The 27,188-nt window shown below is 37.5% G+C and overlaps 1 protein-coding gene across 3 annotated transcripts in view; it reads left to right on the forward strand.

The window, feature by feature from the left end:
• Nucleotides 1-27,188, forward strand: part of jar (Myosin heavy chain 95F jaguar) — a 562,711-nt gene that overhangs the window by 358,497 nt on the left and 177,026 nt on the right. For all 3 annotated transcript variants that reach the window (XM_067138002.2, XM_067138003.2, XM_067138005.2), the window contains 2 exons: nucleotides 12,262-12,486; nucleotides 25,072-25,279. In XM_067138002.2, the coding sequence (XP_066994103.2) occupies nucleotides 12,262-12,486; nucleotides 25,072-25,279 (433 nt within the window). The remainder of the gene's footprint in view (nucleotides 1-12,261; nucleotides 12,487-25,071; nucleotides 25,280-27,188) is intronic.

Here is a 27,188-nt window from a genome sequence, read left to right on the forward strand (position 1 = left end):
GTGGGTTGTATGCCTTTAATCAGGATACCGGTACTTATATCTCAGAAACTGAAGATATTACAGACCTGAAAATTGGTACTTTTGATCTCCTTTAAAAATAAAGAAATACGTATTTTTTTGTTTTTGGAAAATCCAATTAATGGGATGGTGAAAAGGGGGTGAATTTTTAAAATGAGTGAATCTGTATCTCCAAACTTTTAAAGTTTGCAGATGTAAAAATTGGTATTTAGAATCTTCATTAAAAATAAAGAAACACGTATTTTTTTTGTTTTCGGAAAATCGCAATAGGAGGAGTGAAAAGGGGTGAAAAGGGGGTTGAATGCCTTGAATGAGGCTACTTATATCTCAGAAACTGAAGATATTACAGACCTGAAAATTGGTGTTTGGGATCTCCTTTAAAAATAAAGAAACACGATTTTGTTTGTTTGTGGAAAATCCAATTAAGGGGGGTGAAAAGGGGGGTAATATTTTAAAATGAGTGTATCTATATCTCAAAACTTTTAAAGGTTATAGATGTGAAAATTGGTATTTAGAAACTCCTTTAAAAATAAAGAAACACGTATATTTTGTTTTCGGAAAATCCTAATAGGAAGGGTGGAAAATGTTGAAAAATGGGTCGAATGCATTTCATGAGTCTACAGTACTTATATTTCAGAACCTGAAGATATTACAGACCTGAAATTTGGTGTTTGGGATCTTCTTTAAAAATAAAGAAACACGTATTTTTTTGTTTGTGGAAAATCCAATTAATGGGGGCGGGGGGGGCGGTGAAAAGGGGGTTATTTTTTAAAAAGAGTGTATCTATATCTCAAAACTTTTAAAGTTTATAGATGTAAAAATTGGTATTTAGAATCTCCTTTAATAATAAAGAAACACATACTATTTTGTTTTCGGAAAATCCCAATAGGAAGGGTGGAAAAGGGTGAATAATGGGTTGAATGCCTTTATTGAGGCTACTTATATTTCAGAACCTGAAGATATTACAGACCTGAACATTTGTATTTTGGATCTACTTTAAAAGTAAAGAAACACGTATTTTTTCGTTTTTTGATAATCCAAATAATGGGAGGTGAAAAGAGGGATGAATTTTTTAAAATGAGTGTGTCTACAACTTAAAACTTTAAAATTTACAGATGTAAAAATTGGTAGTTAGAATCTCCTCTAAAAATAAAGGAACACGTATTTTTTTGTTTCCTGTAAATCCTAATAGGAGGGGTGTACAAGGGTGAAAAATGGGTTGAATGCCTTTAATGAGGATACATATATCTCAGAAACGAAGGATATTACAGAACTGAAAATTTGTATATGGGATCTCCTTTAAAAATAAAGAAACGCGTTTTTTAGTTTTTGGAAAATCCAATTAATGGCGGTTAAACAGGAGTGACAAATTGGGGTGAATTTTTTGAAAGACTGTAGCTACAGATTATCTTGGAAACGTAAAATGTTACAGACGTAAAAAGTGGGTGTTTGGAATCTCCTGTAATGTAAAGAAACAGAGGTGATTTGTTTTTGGAAACTCCACTTAAGGGGAACTCAAAAGGGGTGAAATTTTAAAATGAGAATTTTTACAGTATATCTAAAAAACTTAACATGTTACAGAAGTGAAAAATGGTATTTTTTATCTCTATTAAACATAAAGAAACGTGTATTTTTAGTTTTCGGAAATACCACTTGGGTGGAGGGGCGATTAAAGTGACTGAAAATGGTGTTGAATTCTTTTAATTAGGCTACTGATATCTCAAAAATGAAGATGTTACAGACGTGAAATTTGATATTTGCAATCTGCTTTAAAAGTAAAGAAAAACGTATTCTCGGAGAATCCAATGAAGGGTTTGGGGGGGGGGGGGGGTGAAATAATTGAAAAATTAATTGACTTAATTGTATGAGAATACATACATCTAATAAAAACTAAAGTTGTTACAGACGTGAAAATTCATATTTGGATCTCCTTTAAAAACAAAGAAAAACGCGTTTTGGGGGGAAACCATCTTGGAGGGTGGGAGTGTAAAGGAGTTGAATTCCTTTCATGAGGACACATAAATAAAAAACTGAAGAAGTTAGAGTCATGTTAATTGGTATTTAGAAGATCCTTTACTATTAAAGAAACAAGTATTTTTTGCGGGAAAATTCACTTGGGGGGGGGGGGGAGTAGTGTGAAATGAAGTGAAGAAAGTAAATTATTTTTATGGGGATACTTATATCTCAAATCTGAAGGTAATAGACGTGAACATTGGTGTTTGGAATCTCCCTTAAACATATAGAAACAAGCCTTCTTTTAATTTTTTTTTTGGGGGGGGTGGTGGTAAATAAACTTAACGGCGGTAGGGTGTAGAAGGAGGTGAGACCAATTGATTTTACTGTTATTAATGTACTTATAAGGATCCTCTGTTGCTCAGGCAGCAGCGCGCCGGCCTCTCACAGCTGGGTTCCGTGGTTCAAATCCCCGTCACTCCATGTGACATTCGTGCTGGACAAAACGGAGGCGGGACAGGTTTTTCTCCGAATACTCCGGTTTTCCCTGTCATCAGCCATTCCAGCAACACATAATAATAATAATAATAATAATAATAATAATAATAATAATAATAATAATAATAATAATAATAATAATAATAATAATGTTCCGGACCGTCATCAAATGTGCGGACCGTGCTGGAAACGGCTACTGGACGGGTAATGACTAAGAATGCAGTCCGTCCGCCGATTCAGTGCCGCCAAGGCACCCAATATAACACCACGCCGCATCTCCTGAAGGATTTTATCCATATTAAAAATGATTATAGGAAAAGATGGCAAAGATTTACGTACCCAACTGACCGGGAGGAATACCTGAGCCTAGCCCGGGAAGTACGAACTCGATTGCTGGAAAGGAAGATTGAAAAATGGGAGGAAACGTGCCGTAAAATAAGAGAAAACGAGTCAGATCGGGAATTTTGGTGGATTCTCGCAGAAAACGAGTCAGATCGCGAATTTCGGCAGATTATATATCCAAAACAATAAGCATTCAATTATAAATTTCAGTATAATTCCGTAGCGAAGCACGGGTATCTTGCTAGTTATTCCATATAATGACAATGATTAACTTAAAATACCAAGAACTACAAATAACACTAATTTTTAAGACAAAAATATGAATATATACACGCAAAGAAGAACAACAAAAGAAATACAAATGTAAAAATACTAGTAAGCTTAATAAAAATTTTAAATGAAATTTAACTAATTGTATCCTTGCATGACTAGATCTAAGTTAAATACTGTACTTACTACTAGCTATTTTTAGGCTACTTCTACTTCGTAAATACAATATGGATGTTTTTAATTTAATTGAAATTATCATATTAAACCAATATTTAATTTATTGTGCATAATCTCATATCATTTTCACACACAATCACTCGTTCCACTCATACAGGTACTGTGCCTTGCTTTAAGCACTTAACGAGGAACTGCTGGTAGGAGGTTTTAAATATACTTTTTGATGCAGCATCCTTGATGTCTTTGGGAAGAGCATTCCACCATCCCGAAGCGATGATAATAAATGATCGATGGTACGTGGTTGATCGGTGGACAGATATTTCTAAGAGGTACACTGAGCGGGTATCATAGAGATGTAAAGAACCAAGGTGACGAAAATTGCTGGAGAGATAAGCAGGGATGTCTTCCGAAAGTACCTGGTACATAAGAGTATTTGCATGTAGTTTACGCCTGTCGTCTAGTCGTAACCAAGATAATTGTTTATAGTAGGGAGAAACTTGAGTGTCATACCGTAAATCTGTTGCCACTGTCATTGCTAACAATGTGACCATCACCATTGTCGGGCGTAGGCAAGTGCGCCAACCAACTCTTTTTCACCCCACTGTGGTTAAGGCGATTTACCCCCCGCCGAAAAGAAAGAAGGCAAGTTTCCTTATGTTTAAAGGAGATTCCAAATACCAATGTTCACGTCTGTTACCTTCAGTTCTGAGATATAAGTAACACCATAAAAGGAATTCACTTTTTACACTTCCTTTCACACTCCCCCCCACTTAAGTGAATTTCCCGTTAAAAATACTTGTCTCTTTAATAGTAAAGGATCTTCTAAATACCAATTATCATGACTCTAACATCTTCAGTTTTTGAGATATGTGTCCACATAAAAGGAATTCAACTCCTTTTCACCCCCGCCCCCCAAAATGATTTCGCCCAAAAACGCTTTTTTCTCTGTTTTTAAAGGAGATCCAAATATCAATTTTTATGTCTGTAACGACTTTAGTTTTTATTAGATGTAAGTATCCTCATACAATTAATTCAATTAATTTTTCAGTGTTCCCCCCCCCCCCTTCATTGGATTTTCCGAGAATACACGTTTGTTTAATTTTAAAGCAGATTCCAAATACCAATTTTCACGTCTGCAAAATCTTTCGTTTTTGAGATAATAGTATCCTCATACAAATAATTCAACTAAATTTTCAATTTCTCTCCTCCATTTAGGTGGATTTCCGAAAACAAAAAATACATATTCCTTTATTTTTAAAGGAAATTCCAAATACCAAATTTCATGTCTGTAACGTCTTCAGCTTTTGAGATATCAGTATCCTAGTTAGAAGAATTCAACCCCATTTTCAGTCACTTTTACCCCTCCACCCAAGTGGTTTTACAGAAAACAAAAAATACATGTTTCTTTATTTCCAATAGAGATAAATACTATTTTTCACTTCAGTAACAAGTTAAGGTTTTGAGATATACAGTACTGTAGAAATGCTCATTTTAAAATTTCACCCCCTTTTTAGTTCCCCTTAAGTGGAGTTTCCAAAAACAAATCACCTATGTTTCTTTACTTTTACAGGAGATTCCAAATACCAATTTTTCCATCTGTAACATTTTACGTTTCTGAGATATACTGTAGATATAGTCTTTGTAAAAATTCACCCCAATTTGCCACTCCTGTTTAACCCCGATAAATTTGATTTTCCAAAAAAAAAAAGTGTTTATTTATTTTCAAAGGTGATCCCAAATACCAATTTTCAGGTGTGTAATATCTTCTGTCTCTGAGATATACTGTAAGTATCCTCATTTAAGGCATTCAACTCCTTTTTCACCCCTCCTATTGGGATTTTCCAAAAACAAAAAATATGTGTTCCTTTATTTTTAAAGGGGATTCTAAATGCCAGTTTTTACATCTGTACACCTTAAACGTTTTGAGATATACATACACTCATTTTAAAAATGCACCCCCCTTTTTAACCCCCCACATTAATTTGATTTTTCCAAAACAAAAAAGTTGTGTTTATTTTTAAAGGAGATGCCAAATACCAATTTTCAGGTCCATAATATCTTCAGTTTCTGATATATAAGTATCCTAATTAAAGGCATTCAATTCCTTTTTCACCCTTTTCCACCCTTCCTATTGGGATTTACAAAAACAAAACAGTACATGTTCCTTTAATTTTAAAGGAGATTCTAAATACCAATTTTTACATCTATAAACTTTAAAAGTTTTGAGATATAGATACACTCATTTTAAAAATTCACCCCTTTTTCACCTTCCATTAATTGGATTTTTCAAAAAAAGAAAAGCATGTTTCTCTACTTTTAAAGGAGATCCCAAACACCAATTTTCAAGTCTGTAATATCTCCAGTTTCTGAGATATGAGTATCCTCATTAAAGACATTCAACCTCTTTTTCACCCATTTTCACCCCTCCTATTGGGATTTTCTGAAAAAAAAATACATGTTTCTTTATTTTTAATGAAGATTCTAAATACCAATTTTTGCATCTGTAAACTTTCAAAGTTTTGAGATATAGATACACTCATTTTAAAAATTCACCCCCCTTTTCACCCTCCCATGAATTGGATTTTCCAAAAACAAAACAATATGTGTTTATTTTTAAAAGAGATCAAAACTACCAATTTTCAGGTCTGTAGTATCTTCATTTCTGAGATATAAGTACCGGTATCCTGATTAAAGGCATTCAACCAATTTTTCACCCTTTTTCACCCCTCCTATTGGGATTTTTCGAAAACCAAAAAATACATGTTTCCTTATTTTTAAAGAAGATTCTAAATACCAATTTTTACGTTTGTAAACCTTTAAAGTTTTGAGATATAGATAAACTCATTTTAAAATTTCATCCCCCTTTTCACCCCCTTAGCGACGGAATATCCCAAAATCCTCTCGTAGCGAGCACCTACATCTTAATATGAATGTATCGCCAAAATTTCATTTCTTTACGTCCAGTAGTTTCGGCTCAGCGATGATGAATCAGTCAGTCAGTCAGTCAGTCAGGACAAGTTCTTTTATATATATAGATGACATGATTAATTCTAAGAAGATCATCCGATTCTATCAAATCACTTGCTGAGTTTTAAGTAATTTTGTTGAATAAATACCAATGTTTCACCAGAGATCTTTTACATGCCAATATTGTATAACATTGAGTGTTGAATGGAGATTTTATCTGATCTTCAAAAATCCGACTACTTCTGCTGAGTTGTAAACCACTATCTTGGGATCCGGAGGCTGATACTCTGCCACTGATCCACAGAGGGAGACTGTGAGTAAATAATTAGACTGTTAGGTAAACTGAGGACGAATTTCTACTGTACATTGTGACTCAGTGATGCATTCTGTTAGTCACTCTTTTTTGTTCCCAAAATAATGTGTTCAAACCCATGATATTTGAGCATGTTTAAATTCTACAACTTCATGTTTCTGGTTTCCACCATATGAAGGAATTAAAATTTCTTCTAATAATATGGTGATGTTTTCTTTAATTTCGTTTACATTAAAGTTAGGGATTTGCTTTTGTCTATTTCTATGTATATTCTTTCTAAAACATTCATTAGGATGCCTTTTTTTTTTTACTGAACATATAATTGTTAGGTCTTGTTCTATTGTAGTAAAGGTATGTTGAACATCACTCATATGTGTACTCATGGCTGAATATCTGTTATATTTTTCTGCATTTTTGTGTTCTTGGTAACGCTTTAGAAAATTTATCTTGATTTGTCAAATGTATGTTGTTTTATACTGAGAACATTGGAGCTTGTATATCCCTGAGTTTAAATATTTATTGCTATTATGGATGTGACGATTGTGTATTAATTGATTATTAGTGTTATTTGTATGAAAAGCTATTTTAATTTTTTCTTTAAAATTTTTGTGATTAGATAAGTATTGTCATTATTAAAGGTGAAGGTGGCAAAATTATTATTATTAATATTTCATTCTCTCTTTTTGTATGAGTTTCATTTTGTATTTTGTTGATTATTATATTGTTGTAATCTATAGTGTATCCTTTACTAGTTGCTATTTAGTACATAATGTTAATTTCTTTACTTAGATCTTCTTGTGCCAGAGGGATATTGCAGGCTCTATTAATTTATAAACTTATAAAATCCATATTGATGATATTGTAATCCAACCAACTCATCACAATAAGTCTGAAGATAAAAATATATAAAATTGGCAAGGTCATAAATTTTCTAAAACAATGTTTGAATCAAAAATTTGTACTGAAATTCCTAAAATCAGTACAGAAGAAACCTTGCTCTTCAAAGTGGCAAAATATAACACAGGAAAAACAAACTATATATGGACGAAAAATGCATCAAATTTTAATTTAGTAGGGAAAAAAACTATTTTAAACTCTAAATTAAACAATGCCCATTTAAATGCAGCATGCTGCTGGTCCCATTAAAAAGGGACATATTTCAAAGACACACTAGTACCAAACTACACTTAAGAAAATGGAAATTGCAACACCATGAAAGCACTGGTCGTTTGTGTTGATTTTCAAGATATGGAATGATGCCATGTAGTTTTGTAAACGATCAAAGTTTCAGACCCATTGGATTGTTGCTACAGGTCTCTCCACGTGATTGGTCGCGGAGGAATCAACTCCAGTATACGGACTCCGGTGTAGCGTAGTTGACTGCAGTCTGTACAGTGAAGTGTTCCCCGTCAAACATGCCTCAACGACAGAGAAGAGCACGCTATCAACAACTGTCGCTGTTTGAGAGGGCTCGGATAATTGGGCTGTGTGAGGCTGGATTATCGCTAAGGACTGTCACTGCACGTGTTGGCCGACAGGCATCTACGGTACAACGTGTATGGCAGCAGCGGTCAAATGAAGGTACCCACACTCGTAGACCTGGTATAGGCCCAGTGCGACAGACAACTGTGAGAGAGGATCGCCGCATCATTCGGATGGCCCGGATGGAACCCCGTGCAACAGCAGCACAAATTCGAGCAGCTGTGGCACCCCACGTTTCACAACAAACAGTTGGTAATCGCCTGCGTGCAGCTAGCTTACGAGCCCGTGTCCCTGCAGAAGGTGTTCCATTGACCCCACAACAGCGACGTGTAAGGCTAGCCTGGTGTCGAGAAAGATCGACGTGGGTCGGCGAATGGCATAGGGTCGTCTTTAGTGATGAATCGCGCTTCTGTCTTGCCCTCAGTGATCGCAGGAATCGTGTGCGCCAACGTACCGGGGAGAGGGGCCGCCCAGATCTTATTGTCGAGAGGCACACAGGGCCAACACCAAGCATTATGGTCTGGGGAGCTATTGGCTTTAATGTGAAATCACAATTAGTGCTTGTTGAGGACACTATGACTGCTCGACAGTACGTTAATAGGGTACACAATCCAGTGGTTGTCCCTATGATGGCGAACATTGCTAATGGGATGTTTCAGCAGGACAATGCCCGGGCTCACACTGCGTGCATCTCCAGAGAAGCTCTCCAAAACATCACAACCTTAGAATGGTCCACCAGATCGCCGGACCTCAGTCCTGTTGAGCATGTGTGGGACATGATGGGTCGACAACTGGCCAACCGTCCTCAGCCACCCACAACCCACAACTCTGGAACAACTGACCCATGCAGTGCAGTAAGCATGGGCCACAATTCCTCAGGAAGTGATCCAGGGCCTTATTGACTCCATGCCTCGACGAATTCATCAATGTATTGCAGCTCGTGATGGGCACATCCTGTATTGATTGTTCTCCAAACTTGCAAACTTGTGGTCAGAGGGACCTGAAAGTGGAATCATCGCATCACAACTGAACACTCGTCCTGCATGTTCAATTGCAGCAATGTAGCACCACTCCTTCTGGGTGTTGCAATTTCCATTTTCTTCAGTGTATAAAACTTGTTAACTAAGGAACAAGAAACTTTAGACAAGAAACTAAATAATCTTAGGTCTGAAAAAAACTAGAAAAAGCTCTAAAAAGATCACATTCTAAATACTAACAAACCTTTCACCCAACATTTAAGAATTTATGAATACATCACCACCGCTGCAGAAAGAGAGTAGGTCATAACAGAAATATCAAACAAAATACAAGATGAAATAAGATATGAAGTTAAGAAAAAATTTCAGAGCTTTTCAAGAACGAAATACGTTTTTAACTATCAGCCAATCACTCAACAGCTTAAAACAACAAATCAACAATAATAATTACTAAAGCAGACAAAGGTAATGTAACTGTTGTTATGCACAAAAGTTTAATATCTAGAAAAAATTGAATTATTCTTCTCAGATGGTACTTTCATCAAAATTAGTAAAGAAAAAAAACCCACCTCAAGCAGATTTTAAATGGCAAGGAAATATCTAAGCTAATTAGCATGAACCCCAAAATACCAGAAGCAAGAGCCCAACCAAAACTATATAAAGACAGAATTCCTATTAGACCAATAATTAATTTTAAAAATAGCCTGAGATACAAAGCATCTCAGTTTATCTGCAATTTCTTTTAAGAAAGACTATACCTTTCAGAGCAATACATCAATTAAAAACTCTATAGAATTCTTTAATGCTACTAAAAATATCAAATTATAACCTCCATACTCCATTGAATTCATTTGATATCACAAACATGTACTCTAAAATTCTAGTTAAAGATCAATATATTCACAAATAATCTAACACAAAAAACTTATTACATAAACAGGAAATAGACAAATTTATGTCCCTCAAAAACAACTACCTTTCTTTCAGTAGTAAAATTTACCAACAAAATGGACTACCAATGGAAGCTAGCAGAAATATATTTTGACTACTCAGTGAAATATAAAATATTAAATATTATTAAAGGGATATTAAATGATTAGATATGTTGTTGACATTTTTGTCATAATAGATCAGGAAATTAATAACAGTTCCACAATTTTAGATCAATTAAATGTTATAGACTTGCATATAAAATTTACATTAGAAAACAAAAACAGTCTTAAACTCATTTTTTCTAGATCTTTCAGTGATAAGAAAAAAAACAATATCATATAAAATCTACAGAAAACCCACCCAAACCGTTAACCAAGGGTAAAAACACCAAACAAGATTCGCATTATCCAGAAATTCACAAAAATGCCACATTTCACAGTATCAGTATGATTAATACCCTACTGCCAACATGGATTTTTGACAGTGAAGTTCATAAATTGTAGTCCAGCTAACCAGGCACAAAAAATGTCTAATGTCTTCTTAAATGATAAATTTGAAGATAAAAATAACTAAAACCAGCAAGGACATACATTTTCTAAAACAATGCTTGAATCAAACATTGGTTCCAAAGTTCCTAAAATCAGTGCAGAAGAAACCTTGCTCTTCAAAGTGGCAAAAAATAACACAGGAAAATACTAACAATATTTGGATTTAAAATGAAATAAAATTTTATATAGGAAAAGATCTACTGTATATTAAGCTCTAAATTATACAGTGTGCATTAAAATGCTGCATCCCTGCTGGTCCCATTAGAATGGGACTCGTTCCAAAGACACACTGGTATTAGGCTATAAAAAATATTCAAAAACAAGAAACTTAAGACAAGAAATTAAATAATCGTAAGTCTGAAAAAAATAGAAGCAGCCTGAAAAAATATCAACTTCTAAATACCAACAAAATTGAACAAGCCTTTCACCTACCCTTAAGAATTTAACCAATATAAACTTAATTGGTTAAGTCCATACCAACAAAAAGAATACATCACCACCATTGCAGAAATAGAGCAGGTCATATAAAAAAATATAAAAAAAGATAAAATAAAATATGATGTTAAAAATTCTAGAACTTTTCAACCTTATACACTATGAATTCATTTATCATCACTTGTCTGACTGGTTGAGACGGATATTTCGATGGTGTTCCTTGATACAAGTACTAATGGATTAACACGTTTGGCCAATCTGTACCTTGCCGTAAGTACAGGGAATTTTGTACACCAGCATATTGCAGGATATTCAAACTCTTACCCATTACTGAATAATACGGGTCTAGGATTATACGGGAAGTTGTGGAAATACATAAAGACCCTTGTTGTTTACTTTGCAACACACATACAATGGAACTAGAAACATATCACTTGGAGGTAGGTTAGTGTCATCATCTCCCACTTGGACGGCTAGTGCATAGTAAGCCATTTAGTGATGAACGAGAGTACCACTTACATTAGACCAACAATAAAGCATGTTTAAATTCAACTTTCATTATTAGAGAAGTTGTCCTCGTGAACAGACAAAATTATCTTCTGCAGACACAGAGCAAAGTTCTATGAAAAACCTAAAAAATTTCACCTTGTTTTCTTGATATGGCAAAAGCCATAAAGCTTATTATCATGTCTACAATTACGGCCTGTGAAATCATCAATCTAAATATAAGGGTTGAGTGAAGTTTTTATAAAAGTAGGAAAGATCACAGCACAGTATGAAGATAAAGGTGGAATTCAAGCGGACGAATTGGGGCATATATTTGTTCATAGGAAGAGGAGTTAGAGATTGGAATGATTCATCAAGGGAGATGTTCCATTAATATCCAACTTCTATGAAATTAAGACAAGATTAGGTAAACAACAGGTATGGAATCTGGCTCCTGGAAATCTGACCTAAATGCAGGATTGATTGATTGATTGATTGATTGATTGATTGATTGATTGATTGATTGATTGATTGATTGATTGATTGATTGATTGATTGATTGATTGACACAAAATTACTAGGCTTCACTAAAATGCATAAATGAAGCTATATTTTCTGGATGCCTTCCTGATGTTATTAGTCATTTCCATTCTTTATGCAAAACAAATAAATAATTGATTAATTTTAAGTGTGAAGAAAATGTTAGGTCTGTTCCTCCAGGAAAAGTGTTGCATCTCAACTGCCACTGAATGAAGGTATTCTTCAACACTCATTTTCTTAAAAGCACTTAAATGGAGTCTACATAGTTCATTATTTGTGTATATTCATCTTGAAAGAAGTAATTCATTGCTTTAATTCCTAGGGCACCAATTTTGTTCGATGTATCAAACCCAACCAGAAGATGGTGGACCACCAGTTTGAGGGAGCTTCCATCTTATCTCAACTTGAATGCTCTGGTATGACTACAGTACTGGAGCTCATGCAGACAGGATTTCCATCACGAGTGCAGTTTACTGAGCTGTATCAGATGTACAGCAAGTTTTTATCACCTAAATTGTCTACATTAGAGCCTCGAGTATTCTGTAAGGTGAGTACCATAAAATGTGTTGATTTGATTAAGTTAGTTTCAACAAGAGAACCTTTAAAATTGGACAAGAACATTTCAACAAGAGTTGCTGGTCTAAACACAATGTTGGTCATAGGCGACTTGTTAAATATTTTGTTGACAGTAGGATTGTGCAGTAAAATTGTGTTAGTACAGTACAGCAGCTTTTAATTACTTAAAAATTAATTAAATAAATAAATAGTTGATTAATATAAAGCATGAAGAAAAATAACACTAGCCTGCAAAAAAATTTTTTGTGCAGTAAAAATGAAAATAGGTGAGTTTTATGAATTTCTTAACGCAGAATTCGAGAAAAAAATTGTTTTGGCATATTACGTCTTGTTTAGTGGCAATTTTACAAAATGTTATTTTGTTCTTATGTAAAATTGTTGATACTTATACTGCTAATAAGAAGAGATGGCGTCTGACAGGTAAGGTTGGAGGGAGGAGCACTGCACGTGGCATTTCACGATGTTGCCACATTCCGGCATTCCTTTCTGTAGGCCTACATGCTCTTACCCCTCGCTTCCGGCTCACTTGTTCTCTCCGTCATTCTGACCACTGTGATCTGTTGTAGACTGCCTGGCCAGGCGGTGTCGTCCCATTTGCGATCACTCTTATACAATCAGGTTCTTATCAGTGACATACAAACAGTCAGGTTGCTGTGAGGGAAATCCTTACTGAAGGATTAGTACAGGAAGACATCCCTCAAGTAACTGGCGAAACTGGGAATCTTACGAATCGTATGTTGAAAGTCATTAAATTACTTATATTTACCGTTTGAGACTGATGCGTTTATATCGGGATTGACAGGGAATAAACAGGACTCAAATAAACCTTTTATTTACCGAGCTGGATAGCTGCAGTCGCTTAAGTGCGGCCAGTATTCAGTATTCGGGAGATAGTGGGTTCCCCACTGTCGGCAGCCCTGAAGATGGTTTTCCGTGGTTTCCTAATTAATTTACACAGCATGTTTCTACTGCCGGATGCCCTTCCTGGCACCAACCCCAGTTGAGGAGCTAATGAAGACGAAATGTGTTATGGTGAATAAAATTGGGTAAGGGGTGCCTATGGATAGGAACTGTACCGGCATTTGCCTGGAAGTGAAGATATTAAGCCACAGAAGACTATTCTGAGAAGAGCCGACGGTGGGATTCGAACCCACGCGTTTCCCGAATGCAGAGCTTGGCTCCATAGCCACAGAGCGTTAAAACGCGCGGCCACTCGGTCTACTTTCATCTATATAAATAAAATTATAATTTTTGTCTGTACGCTTAGATTAGATGTACAAGATTCCAGAACTTAATGTTAAGAAAATGTTTAGAACAATAAGTTGAAAAAATGACGATTCTATAATGATAGCGCGAAGAGAATATATTGCGTTCGGAAAATAGTGGGTTTGAATCCCATTGTCGGTAGCCCTGTAGATGGTTTTCCGTGGTTTTCTATTTTCACAACAAACACATCAAGCCAGGGTCGTTTCCTTCCCATTCCAAGGCCTTTCCTATCCCATTGTCGCCGTAAGACCTATCTGTGTCGCTGCGACGTAAATCCAGCGGTAAAACAAACCCTTGTCACCAAACATCCTCACTTTTCCGTAAATTTCTGTAAGAGTATCCATTATATAAAGCTACGCCTTAATTAGCAGTCCCCTTGCTGCGTTAAAGTTGGGAAACCCTGACAGGCTGCTGAAAATTTTACAGTGATCGCAAATGAGACAAGAACCGGTCTTTCTTCACATTCTTGTTTTCCACTGTAATGGAACTGGTCGCAAATAGAACAAATTTTGCTCTGGAATGGAATTAAGGGAACATTCCTTTCCGATAAACTCGTAGCCTCCTCTTCAAAGAATTCTCTTGCAGCACATATCATTTCTCTTCCTTGGTGATGAATTGTCACACCATGGCCGGCGGTATTTTTTTCACGAGGTGGACGAGTCCTGGGCCTCCCTCTCCCTCGAGGAGTATTCATCGTACTCAAAATATAAATACAATGATTGCACGTGCATACGTACGTAAATAGTATTTAAAATACAATTAGAAACTTACTAATGGCCACTCACACTGAACTGCTTGCAACAAGATCTACCTCACAAGTGAAGTGAGAGGTTTGGCAACTCCCAGCAAGACGACCCTCCCAGAAGTTTTATCTCCATGGCAACCGCAGTCGCCCCACCCTCGTTTCCATGGCAACCACACAGCCACTCCCTTTATCCCGCCTCGGCAGGCAGTAAACGGACCTCCCTCTACGAAATGTCACAAGCCATCTCTTATTATTAGCAGTATAGTATTGATTAAATTTGATATATTAATGTAAATTTCAGCTTGCAAAATGTAATCATATTTTACATGCATTAAATACACATAAATGCTGCTTTGTAAGCAAGTAGATGGTTTGTATTATATTTTTAATGTATATTGAAATTCGTGAAACTGAAGCATAAAGCGCCTATTTAGTTTCGGCTGTACAGTTGCTTTTAAATTAATATAACCGTACCTTGAATAAAAATTACATGGTTAAACATACATAGTTTTGTTACTTACATTATGTTCAGGTTAGATTCACACCTCTGTCTTTTCCCGTTTTCCGTGGAATTTCCGGGTTTTTGAAGTTCTTGAATGATCTCTAGAAGGGTCGTCTTGTGCAATCGACCAACAGTAATCGGCCATCATATTCACATCCCAATGTCCCTGATAGCGTCGTTCTGCATCTTTCAGATCCTGGTGAAACCTTTTACCTTGTTCTTCAACTGACAGCTCATAAATTTGGAGGGAAATAACACTAGCCTGCAAAAAAAACTTTTTTTGTGCAGTAAAAATGAAAATACATGAGTTTTATGTATTTTTTAATGCAGAATTCGATAAAAAAATTAGTTTTGGTGTATCACGTCTGGTTTAGTGGCAATTTTACAAAATGTTATTTTGTTCTTATGTAAAATTGTTGATACTTAGTATTGATTAAATTTGATATGTTAATGTAAATTTCAGCTTGCAAAACGTAATCATATTTTGCATGCATTAAATACACATAAATGCTGCTTTGTAAGCAAGTAGATGGTTTGTATTATATTTTAAATATATATTGAAATTCGTGAAACTGAAGCTTAAAGCGCCTATTTAGTTTTGGCTGTACAGTTGCTTTTAAATTAATATAACCGTACCTTGAATAAAAATTACATGGTTAAACATACATAGTTTTGTTACTTATATTATATGCAGGTTAGATTCACACCTCTGTCTTTTCCTGTTTTCCGTGGAATTTCCGGGTTTTTGAAGTTCTTGAATGATCTCTAGAAGGGTCGTCTCGTGCAATCGACCAACAGTAATCGGCCATCATATTCACATCCCAATGTCCCTGATAGCGTCGTTGTGCATCTTTGAGATCCTGGTGAAACCTTTCATCTTGTTCTTCACTGGCAGCTCCTAAATTTGGAGGGAAATGATCCAGATGTGAAGCTAAGAAATGAAGCTTAAGGCTCATATTACATCCGAGTTCCTTAAACTTTACCAACATTTTCCTTACAATTTCTTTGTATTGAGGGTCCTTAATGTTGCCAAGGAATTTAGTCACTACATCTTTGAATGCGTTTCATGCCTCTTTCTCAATTTTGGTCATCGTGTCTGTGAAATTTTTATCCTTCATCAGTTTACGAATCTGTGGTCCATCAAATACGCCTTGTTTGATTTTTGCATCTGATAATGAGGGAAATTTAGTGGATAAATATTGGAAGTATAGGCTACTTTTATCTAATGCCTTGACATACTGTTTCATCAATCCTAATTTGATGTGCAAGGGTGGAAGTAGAAATTTTTCATGGTCAATAAGACTTACATTCAAGACATTTTTGGATCCTGGTCGTAGTTGTTTCCTTTCTGGCCAATTCACTGTATCCCAATGTTTATCCCGTGCCCTGCTATCCCATTCGCATAGGAAACAGGGAAATTTTGTGTAGCCTTTTTGTTGTCCCAGCAACAATCCAATGATCTTCAAATCACCGCAAATTTGCCACCCATGCTCGTGATATTTAATTTTTTCAAGCACCAACTTTAAGGTCTAGTATGTTTCAGACATTTTTGTGGAGTGTGCAAGTGGTACAGATGCCAGAACATTTGTATTATGAAGCAAAGGGTCAATAAAAACACGCCAGTTACTAGGATCATACTCTTTCTCTCCCAATTGACGTAGAAGATTTGAAACATCCGTACAAAATACAAGTTCATCTTCGTGAGTATAATACTTTTGGACTGTTATCTTTGCAAGGAAACTGCTTTATCAGTCCATCATAAACATTGCATAAGGGCTGGGGCTTTTAACACGTCTGTTTATTCAAGTGGTCTAAGATGAAAGACAAACTCTCAACTGTCTTATCTTCAATCCTACATACCTCGCAGTCTATTGCATATCTGGGGGAGTTTTTTATGAAATTACCAGGAAACCTCCAACTACAAAATTAATATTTAGACAGCAATAAACCTATAATAAAATGCAAACAGTAACAAATCAAATCACATAATTATATTCTAAAAAAAAGTTGCGCGAGAACATTTCTCAACATTACATCTTACGAATTCATGCAGATACTAAAACACCGAATTGCATCAAACTAGACGTGATAGGAAAAAAATAGCATCATTTTGGAATCAGGGCAGCGATTTCCATAACAATGACATATTTTCTATTTTACCGCAAAATCATGTTGGCTACTGTAATATTAGGTTTGTTGAGTCTTACCTTACTGTTTTCTAGCAAAAGTGTTGCATCTCAACTACCACTGAATGAAGGTCTAAGTTCATGGTTTCTTCATGATGGCAATGACAGAAACAGCATTTAAGTGATCCTGCCTCATAACAGACCGAAGGGACATCTTTAACCTCTGCAACCCTGAGAATGATTTTTCATCAGATCTTGGTACTGAATCAAAGGCTTTTTTCCAGATCATAGGAAACTAAATACAGAGTCTGCTGTTGCTCTCTGCATTTTTCCTGGAGTTGTCTAGCACAGAAGATCATATCTGTTGTGCCTCTGGAGGTTCGGAAACCACATTGAGACTTGGGCAAAATCATCTCTGAGATAACTCGCAGCCGGTTTAATAGAATTCTTGCAAGAATTTTACCTGCAATTGACAAAAGCGATATACCACGGTAGTTCACACATGCGCTACGATCACCTTTCTTGAAGATAGTGATGATGGTAGCATTCTTCAAGTCATCAGGTACTTCTCGAGTTTCCCAAATCAAGAGGATGAGTGTGAAAAGTCTAGTCTTCAAGGGTATACTTCCATTTTGTATCAGTTCCAGGGGGATGTTATCAGGACCAGGAGCCTTTCTTGGTTTTAGTTGATTGAGTGCTTTGGTAAAGTCTCTGTATGTAGGTGGAACTGCCATCCATGGTTGTTGGGGCTGCTGAGAGACATTACAAAGAAAGTCCTTTGGAGACAGGATTTAGAAGCGCAGAGAAATGTTCCTTCCAACGCTCTAAAATTTATTCATTATCAGTTAAAATGATGTAGTTGTCAGCTGTTTTCAACGACCCCGAAGAAGATCGAATTGGACCATATATCTCTTTTTATGCCAACATAGAAGTTTTTCAGGTTACAAGCATCAGATAGTCTTTGCAGTTCTTCAGCTTTTTGTTGTCACCAGTTATTCTTGATTTCCCTAATTTGTACCTGACATTTTCCTTTAAGTTCCAAGAATTGTGATTTCTTCACATTGGAAGACGGATCTTGAAGATTGGATAGATGGGCTTCCCGTTTGGCATTGATCAGACAATTTCTTCATTATTTTCATGAAACCAGTCCTCTGTTTTTTCCTCACAAAACCAATTGTTTCCTCAGCTGACTCAGTGATGACTTTCTGAAGCATAGCCCATTCCTGATTTGTACTATCACTGCTGACTGAATGACTAGCCAGTTTGTTTGAGATTGCATTTCTGTATTGTAGCAATTTGAAGTTCAGAAGTATCAAATTTCTTTCTGGGCAGGTTGTGGATGGATCTTTTTTGTTTGCAACAGATTGAGATTCTCAATTGGCAAAAGAGGAGCTTATGATCTGTCCAGCAGTCATCGACCTTTCTTGGGGTCCTTGTAACAAGGACATATTTTTTTATAACATTGCCTGGTGATGATATAGTCAAGGATGTGCCAGTGCTTTGAGCAAGGATGCTTCCAAGTGGTCTTGTAGCGATTAGGCAGGCGGAACTGAGTATTAGTAATGAAGAGTTCATGTTCAGCACATAAACCAAGGAACAGCAGACCATTGGCATTACAGTTGCCAAGTCCATGTTTTCCCATCATACTGCTCCATAATTGGTGATCTTTACCAATTCTGGCGTTGAAATTGCCAAGTAGTAAGAGTTTGTTTCTTGGTGGTACTTTGGTGATGGTAGTGCTCAGCAGGTTATAGAATTGGCATTTAGTTTCTACATCAGCATCCAAGGTGGAAGCATATGCGGAGATGAGTGCCATTGATTTGGCTCCAGAGAGTGGGATTTGGAGAGTCATAATTCTTTCACTGACAGCAGTTGGAGTTAGCTGATAATCATTCACCAATGTGGTCTTCACAGTGAATCCCACACCATGAATCAAGTGTTCACCCTCATCTTTTCCCTTCCAGAAGATTGTGTAGCCTGAGCTGAACTCTGTAAGTTTACCTTCGCTGCACAGTCTGGTTTCACTTAAGGCAGCAATATCAATGTTCATTCGTCCAAGCTCATGCGTGACAAGTGCTGTTCTTCTCTTCATATAATACCCATGGGAATAAAGTCGAAGATGGCTGAAAACTATGCTCCTTACCCTTGTTGTGCTGGCTTTTTGCGACTCTTGTAAGATTGTAAGAGTAATGCACACAAACTCTTACTTCCATTTCTGTTACTGCACATCAGTTCATCTTTCTGATCCCCCACATGAGTATCTTTATTTTCAACACTTTTCTTCATTTTCTATCCATTTTGAGTACTGCTACTGCACTGCATAAAAGAACCACCAACCCACTACTACAGTGTTGAACAACCAACACAATAAATGATCACTAACAAGACAGTATGCTGATTATTGTACAAATGTGGTAATGGTCACACTCACATTCAATTCAAATTCCCCATTTGTTGTTTTCCTAACCTTTTCTTAAATAATTGCAAAGAAATTGGAAATTTATTGAACATCTCCCTCGGTAAGTTATTCCAATCCCTAACTCCCCGTCCTGTAAACAAATATTTTCCCCAATTCGTCCCCTTGAATTCCAACTTTATCTTCATATTTTGATCTTTCCTACTTTTAAACACACCACTCAAACTTATTTGTCTACTAATGTCATTTCACGTCATCTCTCCACTGACATCTTGGAACATACCACTTATAATACCAATATAATTGGTCCATTATTGGACATTATAAATTTTCCACCGAGCTCAATAGCTGCACTCGCTTAAGTGCGGCCAGTATCCAGTAATCAGGAGATAGTGGGTTCGAACCCGACTGTCGGCAGCCCTGAAGATGGTTTACCGTGGTTTCCCATTTTCACATCAGGCAAATGCTGGGGCTGTACCTTAATTTAGGCCACAGGCGCTTCCTTCCCATTCCTAGGCCTTTCGTCTCCCATCATTGCCATAAGACCTATCTGTGTCAGTGCGATGTAAAGCAAATAGCAATAAATTTTCCAGCTAACTCATTCATGGTTGCCAGCGTTTCACCCCAGTGTGCTAATTGGGTCATCAGTTAGTAAATAGCACACCTACAAAGATGCATGACTAGTGCATACCATGGAGGCTGGCTTGCTTGCTTGACGAAGTTTTCATTCCCCACCCTGAAGGGGTGGGGCGGGCCACCTAGAGGATTATGCCCTCTCTCTGGCCAAGAGATGTGGGCGGGTGGGGAGATGCGCAGGAAGAGGGAGTTGGGTAAAGGATGTGAGAAATGAAGGAGATGGAAGGGGAATTTATGGCCATTGGGCTATGTTTTATTGAATTTCATGATGGATTACAATGTTGTTTAGACAAAGTTATATAATTAAATATATAGAAGTAGATAAATACATTCAACATGAGTATATTGCTTCAGGGGTAACTTTTTACCTCTCTTTTTCTTTTTCCTTATAATCCTACGCCTGATTAACATGACAAATATTAGGTTATGAATACATATACAGGATAGGTAATTGCGTGGTTCTGAGTGCACTTATACCCCTATTTTATTCTTGATTTCGTTGTCCTTAGTGCATGGCAATGTAACATGGTAATATATGATGTTACTGGATATGTGTCTGAGGCTGAAAATACCATGAAAAGGGTTATACAAGAGTTTCTAAAGGTGTAAAGTTGAAATGTGTATTTAAACCGAAATGTGTTGTAAGGAAGTGTAAATTGAGCGTCTGATTTGCTGCAGCCTGGAGATGGTTGAGAACTAGCGATCTATTGTATGGGTGGATATTGAGCAATGAAAATGTTACAAATCTGATCAGATCTTCAATTGTAGGATGGGGAAATAGTGAACAAGTTGGCGTGGTTGGTGGGTTGATAGTGCAAACGGGGGCTATTAATTCAGAGTGGTTTGGGAGAGGTGTGGGACGGCCTCTACATCGGCAAGAATAAACCGCATGGTTACCAACAAGGTGTTATACAGGGGGTTTGAAGGGTGTTGGGGCACTTGTTGTTGAAGTGATGTCGGGTGCAATGCCCGCAGATGGGATGATTTGCTTTGCACTGGGCCGTTCTGTGTTGTTTATAACGGAGACATTTTGCACATCTGAGAGACTGTGGAGGTGGAGCGCAGGACGGCGGCTCAACTTTGTGATTATGATGATGGATTGAGACACCACTGGCAAGTAGTCTGTCCATGTCGGCAGGTGTTGGTAGGATGATCCGCACCATGAATGTTGGCCCCGCCGCATTCCTGCTCTGAGCTGGTATTCCCTCAAACATTTCTTCTGCGAGTGAAGGATTCACACCACAGATGACACAGCTTAGCTGATTATAACGGAGTGGTGGAATTGGGGGTTGAATGGGTGGTGATGGAAGTGGTTGAAGAGAGGTGTTTGATCCAAAGGGGGTTGCTCCGATTTGGGTGGCTAGGTGATTAGCTGCAGTGTCTCCGTTGATTTGGATTATTATTCCTTTTGATGTCTTCTGGATATCAGTGACGTCTTCTTGGCGCAGGTTGTACTGGAAAAGCGTGGAGAAAACAGCTTGGGGTGACTGAAGTTCTGGGGAAGGATTGGAGAGGAGCAATGCATGTGTTCCAGAGGGGGTTGGCTGGAGAATACGAAGGTGGGTGATGGGTCGTCTAGTACTGGAAACGGAGGAATACTTGAGCTGGGAGCTGGTGGTGGTAGTGGTGGCGGTAGTAGTGGTAGACGGCGGAGAGTGCTGTACTCTGGTATGGATGGGAGGAGATGTTTCATCTGCTGTGGTCAAATGCGGTGCTAGCACTGGTGTTAAATCCACTGCCAGGCGACGTGGTGCTCGTTCCTCTCTGTGGGCTGGTCGAGTGACTCTCCTTGTAGATGGAGCTCATGAGGTGTAGGGATGATGAGCTGTTGTCACAGGTAGAAAGCGGGCTTCGTAATTCGGAGCTGCATGGCTGGACTTCAGTGCTGTGTGAAAAGCAACGGCGGCGGTGTCTGTGGCGAATTGTCCGAAGGTGGCAATGGAGGTAGTGGTTGTGCTTGTAGTAGCAGTAGTAGTGGCAGGAAAATATGGCATGTATGGGTACATGGTTGTTGACTCAAGTCCCAAGAGAGATGTAAAGAATGCCAGAGAATGTGGATCGATGCTGGAATACAAGCTGATCCACCTGCAGTGCGATGAAGCACGTCCCAAAGTGAGACCTCACTGATTTGCTTTCATCCACCTGGCTAGTCCACAATTTTCAAGAGGCAATAAACCTGTGTGGCTGCATGAAGTGTTGCAAACAGTCGGATGGCGAAGGATCCCTTGGAGGCCACTGCATAGGCTACTTGGAGCCACCGGCAGTGCCAGTGCACTATGAGAGACTTTCTTTCATTTTCAAAAATTGATACCTGCCTGGTCATTAGGTGATATAGGTGTTGCTTCCCATAGGGAACCTGAAATATTTGTCTCGAATGAGAAAATTTATAATACCAAATTAGAGAACCAACACCAATAACATACCACTTAGTCGAGGAGCTCGTCACTTTTCTCCCAAGTCTACCGAGCTCGATAGCTGCAGTCGCTTAAGTGCAGCCAGTATCAAGTATTCGGGAGATAGTAGGTTCGAACCCCACTGTCGGCAGCCCTGAAGATGGTTTTCCGTGGTTTCCCATTTTCACACCAGGCAGATGCTGGGGCTGTATCTTAATTAAGGCCATGGCCGCTTCCTTCCCACTCCTAGCCCTTTCCTGTCCCATCATCGCCATAAGACCTATCTGTATCAGTGCGATGTAATACAACTAGCAAAAAAAAAAAAAAAAAAAAATCTCCCAAGTCTTCCCAGCCCAAACTTTGCAAAAGTTTTGTAATGCTATTCCTTTGTCGGAAATCACGCAGAACAAATCAAGCTGCTTTTTTTTTTTTTTTTTTTTTTTTTTCCTTTGGATTTTTTCCAGTTCTTGAATCAAGTAATCTGGTGAGGGTCTCACACACTGGAACCATACTCTAGTTGGGGTTTTACCAGAAACTTATATGCCCTCTCCTTTACATCCTTATACAACCCCTAAATACCCTCATAAACATGCGCAGAGATCTCTACCCTTTATTTACAATCCCATTTATGTGATTACCCCAATGAAGATCTTTCCTTATTTTAACACCTAGTTACTTACAATGATCTCCAAAAGGAACTTTCATCCCATCAATGCAGTATTTAAAACTGAGAGGACTTTCCCTATTTGTGAAACTCACAGCCTGACTTTTAACCTCATTTATCATCACACCATTGCCTACTGTCCATCTCACACCATTATCGAGGTTGAGTTGAAAGAATAAGGATTGGATGTAACAGAGGGACCATAAAGGTAGAAACTTCAAGAAAAATTGAGAAGGTTTGGCAATTTGGAACGAAAACCTGAAAATTACCTGGGAAAGAGAGTGTGGGTGCTGGAAGTGTGAGGAAGAAGAAGAATTGGCAGGCACAAGCTAAGGTGGGCAGAGCTGAGAGAAAGAGGCTGGATGAAAGAGAAAACTCTGAAAGGACAGGAGTGGCAGAAAAGAAATTATGGAAATGCTGACCCCACATAGAAGTGGGAAAAGCAAAAGAAGATACCGAACTGAGCAAGTTGGCCATGCAGTTAGGGGCGTGCAGCTGTGAGCTTGCATTTGGGAGATAGTAGGTTCGAGTCCCACTGTCGGTAGCCCTGAAGATGGTTTTCTGTGTTTTCCCATTTTCACACCAGGCAAATGCTGGGGTGGTACCTTAATTAAGACCACAGCTGCTTCCTTCCCACTTCTATCCCTTTCCTATCCTATCGTCACCATAAGACCTATCTGTGTCAGTCCAACATAAAGCAACTTGTAAAAAGAGAATATACCAAGTGAGTGACTGTGTGGTTTGGGTCACGTAGCTGTCAGCTTGCATTTGGCAGATGGTGGGTCGAACCCCACTGTTAGCAGCCCTGAAGATAGTTTTCCATGGTTTTCCATTTTCACCAGATAAATGCTGGGACTGTACCTTAATTAAGGCCACTGTCGCTTCCTTCCCACTCCTAGACCTTTCCTAACCCATCATCATAATAATACACCAGTTTGTACAGAGGGAATATGGAGGAAAATATCATCTCAGGAAATATATTGTCATTCTGAAAAATTATCTCACACTTCAGAAGAGATGATTGAAATTTTATGGACACATTATCTAAATGAACAGTATCAGACTAACTAAAACAATTCTCAACCTGGCCCTTTCATCTAGAGCCAAGAACAGCTGGCTTCATGAATTGAAACAGACCTCCAGGAAATCAACATCTCAGAAGACGTTGTACAGGACAGATGTAAAATTCAGAACCAAAATCGACAATCACCAGTTTGAAGACAAACCCAACACCAGAGGCATTATAACTTGGACAGAAGAATGAAGGAAGAAGCTCAGCAAGAGAATGAGAGATTTTGGGAGGAGAAGAAGGCCAACACATCAGCTAAGTTGGTTCAATCGAGCTTCTAAGTAGGACATAACAATGTTAAAAGAAATAGTACACCACTTCTACTAATCAAATAATATATTGATGACTTACTTCTAATACCCTGTACAGTAAATGACTTTTTGATGAACATAAAATTAGGTTGGACTTATTTTGAACTTTTGTATATCTAATCCAAGATATACTAATTATGAGGCCAATACTGGAATGGTACAAACAAAATTATAATTTTATTTATATAGATATCCTACTTATGTAAGACCTATAGACAATGTGTAAAGCAAATTCTAATTTATACATACTGGATACCTTTCTTTGCTTCCATTACTCATAGGTATAAATTCTCATTGTTTGAACATTTTTATATACTCATAGATGTAATTCCTTGTTTGAATATTTTTATACACATTTTTGTTAAACTGTTCCTCTATGAAGCTTTTATATAACATGTACATGCTGAAATATGAAATGTCTTTTTCAGGCTTTGTTACAAGCTTTGGGAATGACTGAGAGTGATTATCGTTTCGGTGTTACCAAAGTATTCTTCAGACCAGGTAAATTTGCAGAGTTTGATGCAATCATGAAGTCAGATCCAGAAAATTTGGCATTAATGGTTGCAAAAGTGCAGAAGTGGCTGCTTATGTCTCGTTGGAAGAAGGTGCAATGGTGTGCATTGTCTGTTATAAAGTGTAAGTTGTTATCTTGCCTCTTCATTTATTAGAGAGATATAGTGCAGTTGATGTCTATGGAAAAGGCTATTCTTGTGAAACTATGCTGTCATGTTTAAATTAATAGTAGTAAAATTACTGGATATGGGGAAGCAGGTTGAAAGTATGTGGTAGATATTTAACCTCTTCACTCCAGCAAAGCAAGAGCGGGCAAGAGGCCTGGGGGATGGGTGCCTAGGGTGGCTGGCCATGCCTACTGAATGGAATACTTTCTGCTCTTTGCTATCTTTCTTGCATTTGTTCATGTTGTTAAGACACAACAGGTCAACTTTATAAAAAAATATATATAGTTCAGTCAAATTCATTTGCAGATGTATTACTGTAGTCATTTTCATTCATGCAAAGCTTCCCACCCTTCTTTCAGATCTGTGGCTTTGGACAGAGCATTGGTGGAGTTAAATCTTTCCCATCTTCATTTTCTTCAAAGTCACTAGTCAATACGAGGATCTGCAGTATACAGTTTCTTATGTGTTATGAAATATGGTAGCACAATGTGCTGAAGCTACCTACAGAAACACTAATTTATTGACATTGAAGAGCTATTATTAAAACCTATTAAAAACTATTTAAAGTAGTATTATGGTTGAAACTGCCTTGTCAATACACTTTTTATTATTGAAACTATTTATTCATTGAACATGTTTCAAGAATGTTATACATTCTCTTCATCAGTGATTATCAAAGTCTAACTTAATTACAACACCAAAAATTTTTTAAAAATGTAGGGGCTGTAGCTTAATTAGGCCATGGTGGCTACCTTTCTAATCCTAGCTCCTTTTTCAATTTGTGTTGCCGAAAACCTTGGGTGTGTGAGTGCAACATTAAACCACTATCAACAGTCAGCTATTATAATAATAGATGTTTTTTCAGCCAATGACCGAAAAGGAATTTACATTAATAATAAAATCACATTATTCATCTTTGCAAATAGCTGTTAGAGATTTGTGCCAACAAATACAAATCTTTGTATGCAGTTATCTTCATATTGGTCCATGTTGATACAATCATAGCATGATATCTTTCACAGATCTTGCCACAATGTTCACAAACACAGTCCGTGACTGATTAATGGAACTTCTTGGTATTACACAACTTATTACGGCGAAGCATGTAACCAATTGTCCGAGCTCGTATCCTCTTCCTTGCCAGTCTTTGTAGATCATTGCGGCCATTGAGTAAAACTTGCTCCATATGTCTCTCTTGTTTCCCTTAACATCTCTACAAACTGCACATAAGTTGTCATAGTTGGTAGCGGCAGGTGATAACAAAGGCCCTTTATATAGAAAGGTTCACGTGTTAACTCGTAAACGAGCCTTGAAAGTGTATATTTTGAGACACATGATGCTTTTTTCAGGAAAATTGCTTTCACTCTCTCTAGTTGCTCTAAATGCTTCATTTTCAGATGTGGCCATACAATTTTCAAACAATATGTGAGCACGGGTGAGACTTTGAGATTCTTTATGTCGTTGATGGCTCTGATTGCTGCATTTATCCTCTCATTGATGTGGGTACAGAAGACATTACTCCTAGTTTGTAATCAGACCCCTAAATACTTGAAGCTCTATATATTCTTCAGAGGTCTCTTATGTATGTTGAACTCTGATGCTTTTCCACCTTTCCTAAATGTCATTGAAACTGTCTTGTCCTTGTTTAAGTGAAGTTTGTTCTCTTGTGTCCACTTCACCAGTGCATCAAGTGGCTCTTGCAGTTCCTTGCTGTTAAGAGCTGCATATGGACATTGCTCTGCTTTTTCTATCAATCTCTGTTCTTCCTGTTCCTGGAATCGCTTTTTATCCTCCTTTATAAGTGTCTTATAGGTCTGCCTCTTGTAGTAGATTGGCACTTGGGACTTTAAAGGCTGCATGCAGTG

The sequence above is a fragment of the Anabrus simplex genome, chromosome 1 (genome assembly GCF_040414725.1).
Source record: "Anabrus simplex isolate iqAnaSimp1 chromosome 1, ASM4041472v1, whole genome shotgun sequence".
Lineage (NCBI taxonomy): Eukaryota > Metazoa > Arthropoda > Insecta > Orthoptera > Tettigoniidae > Anabrus > Anabrus simplex.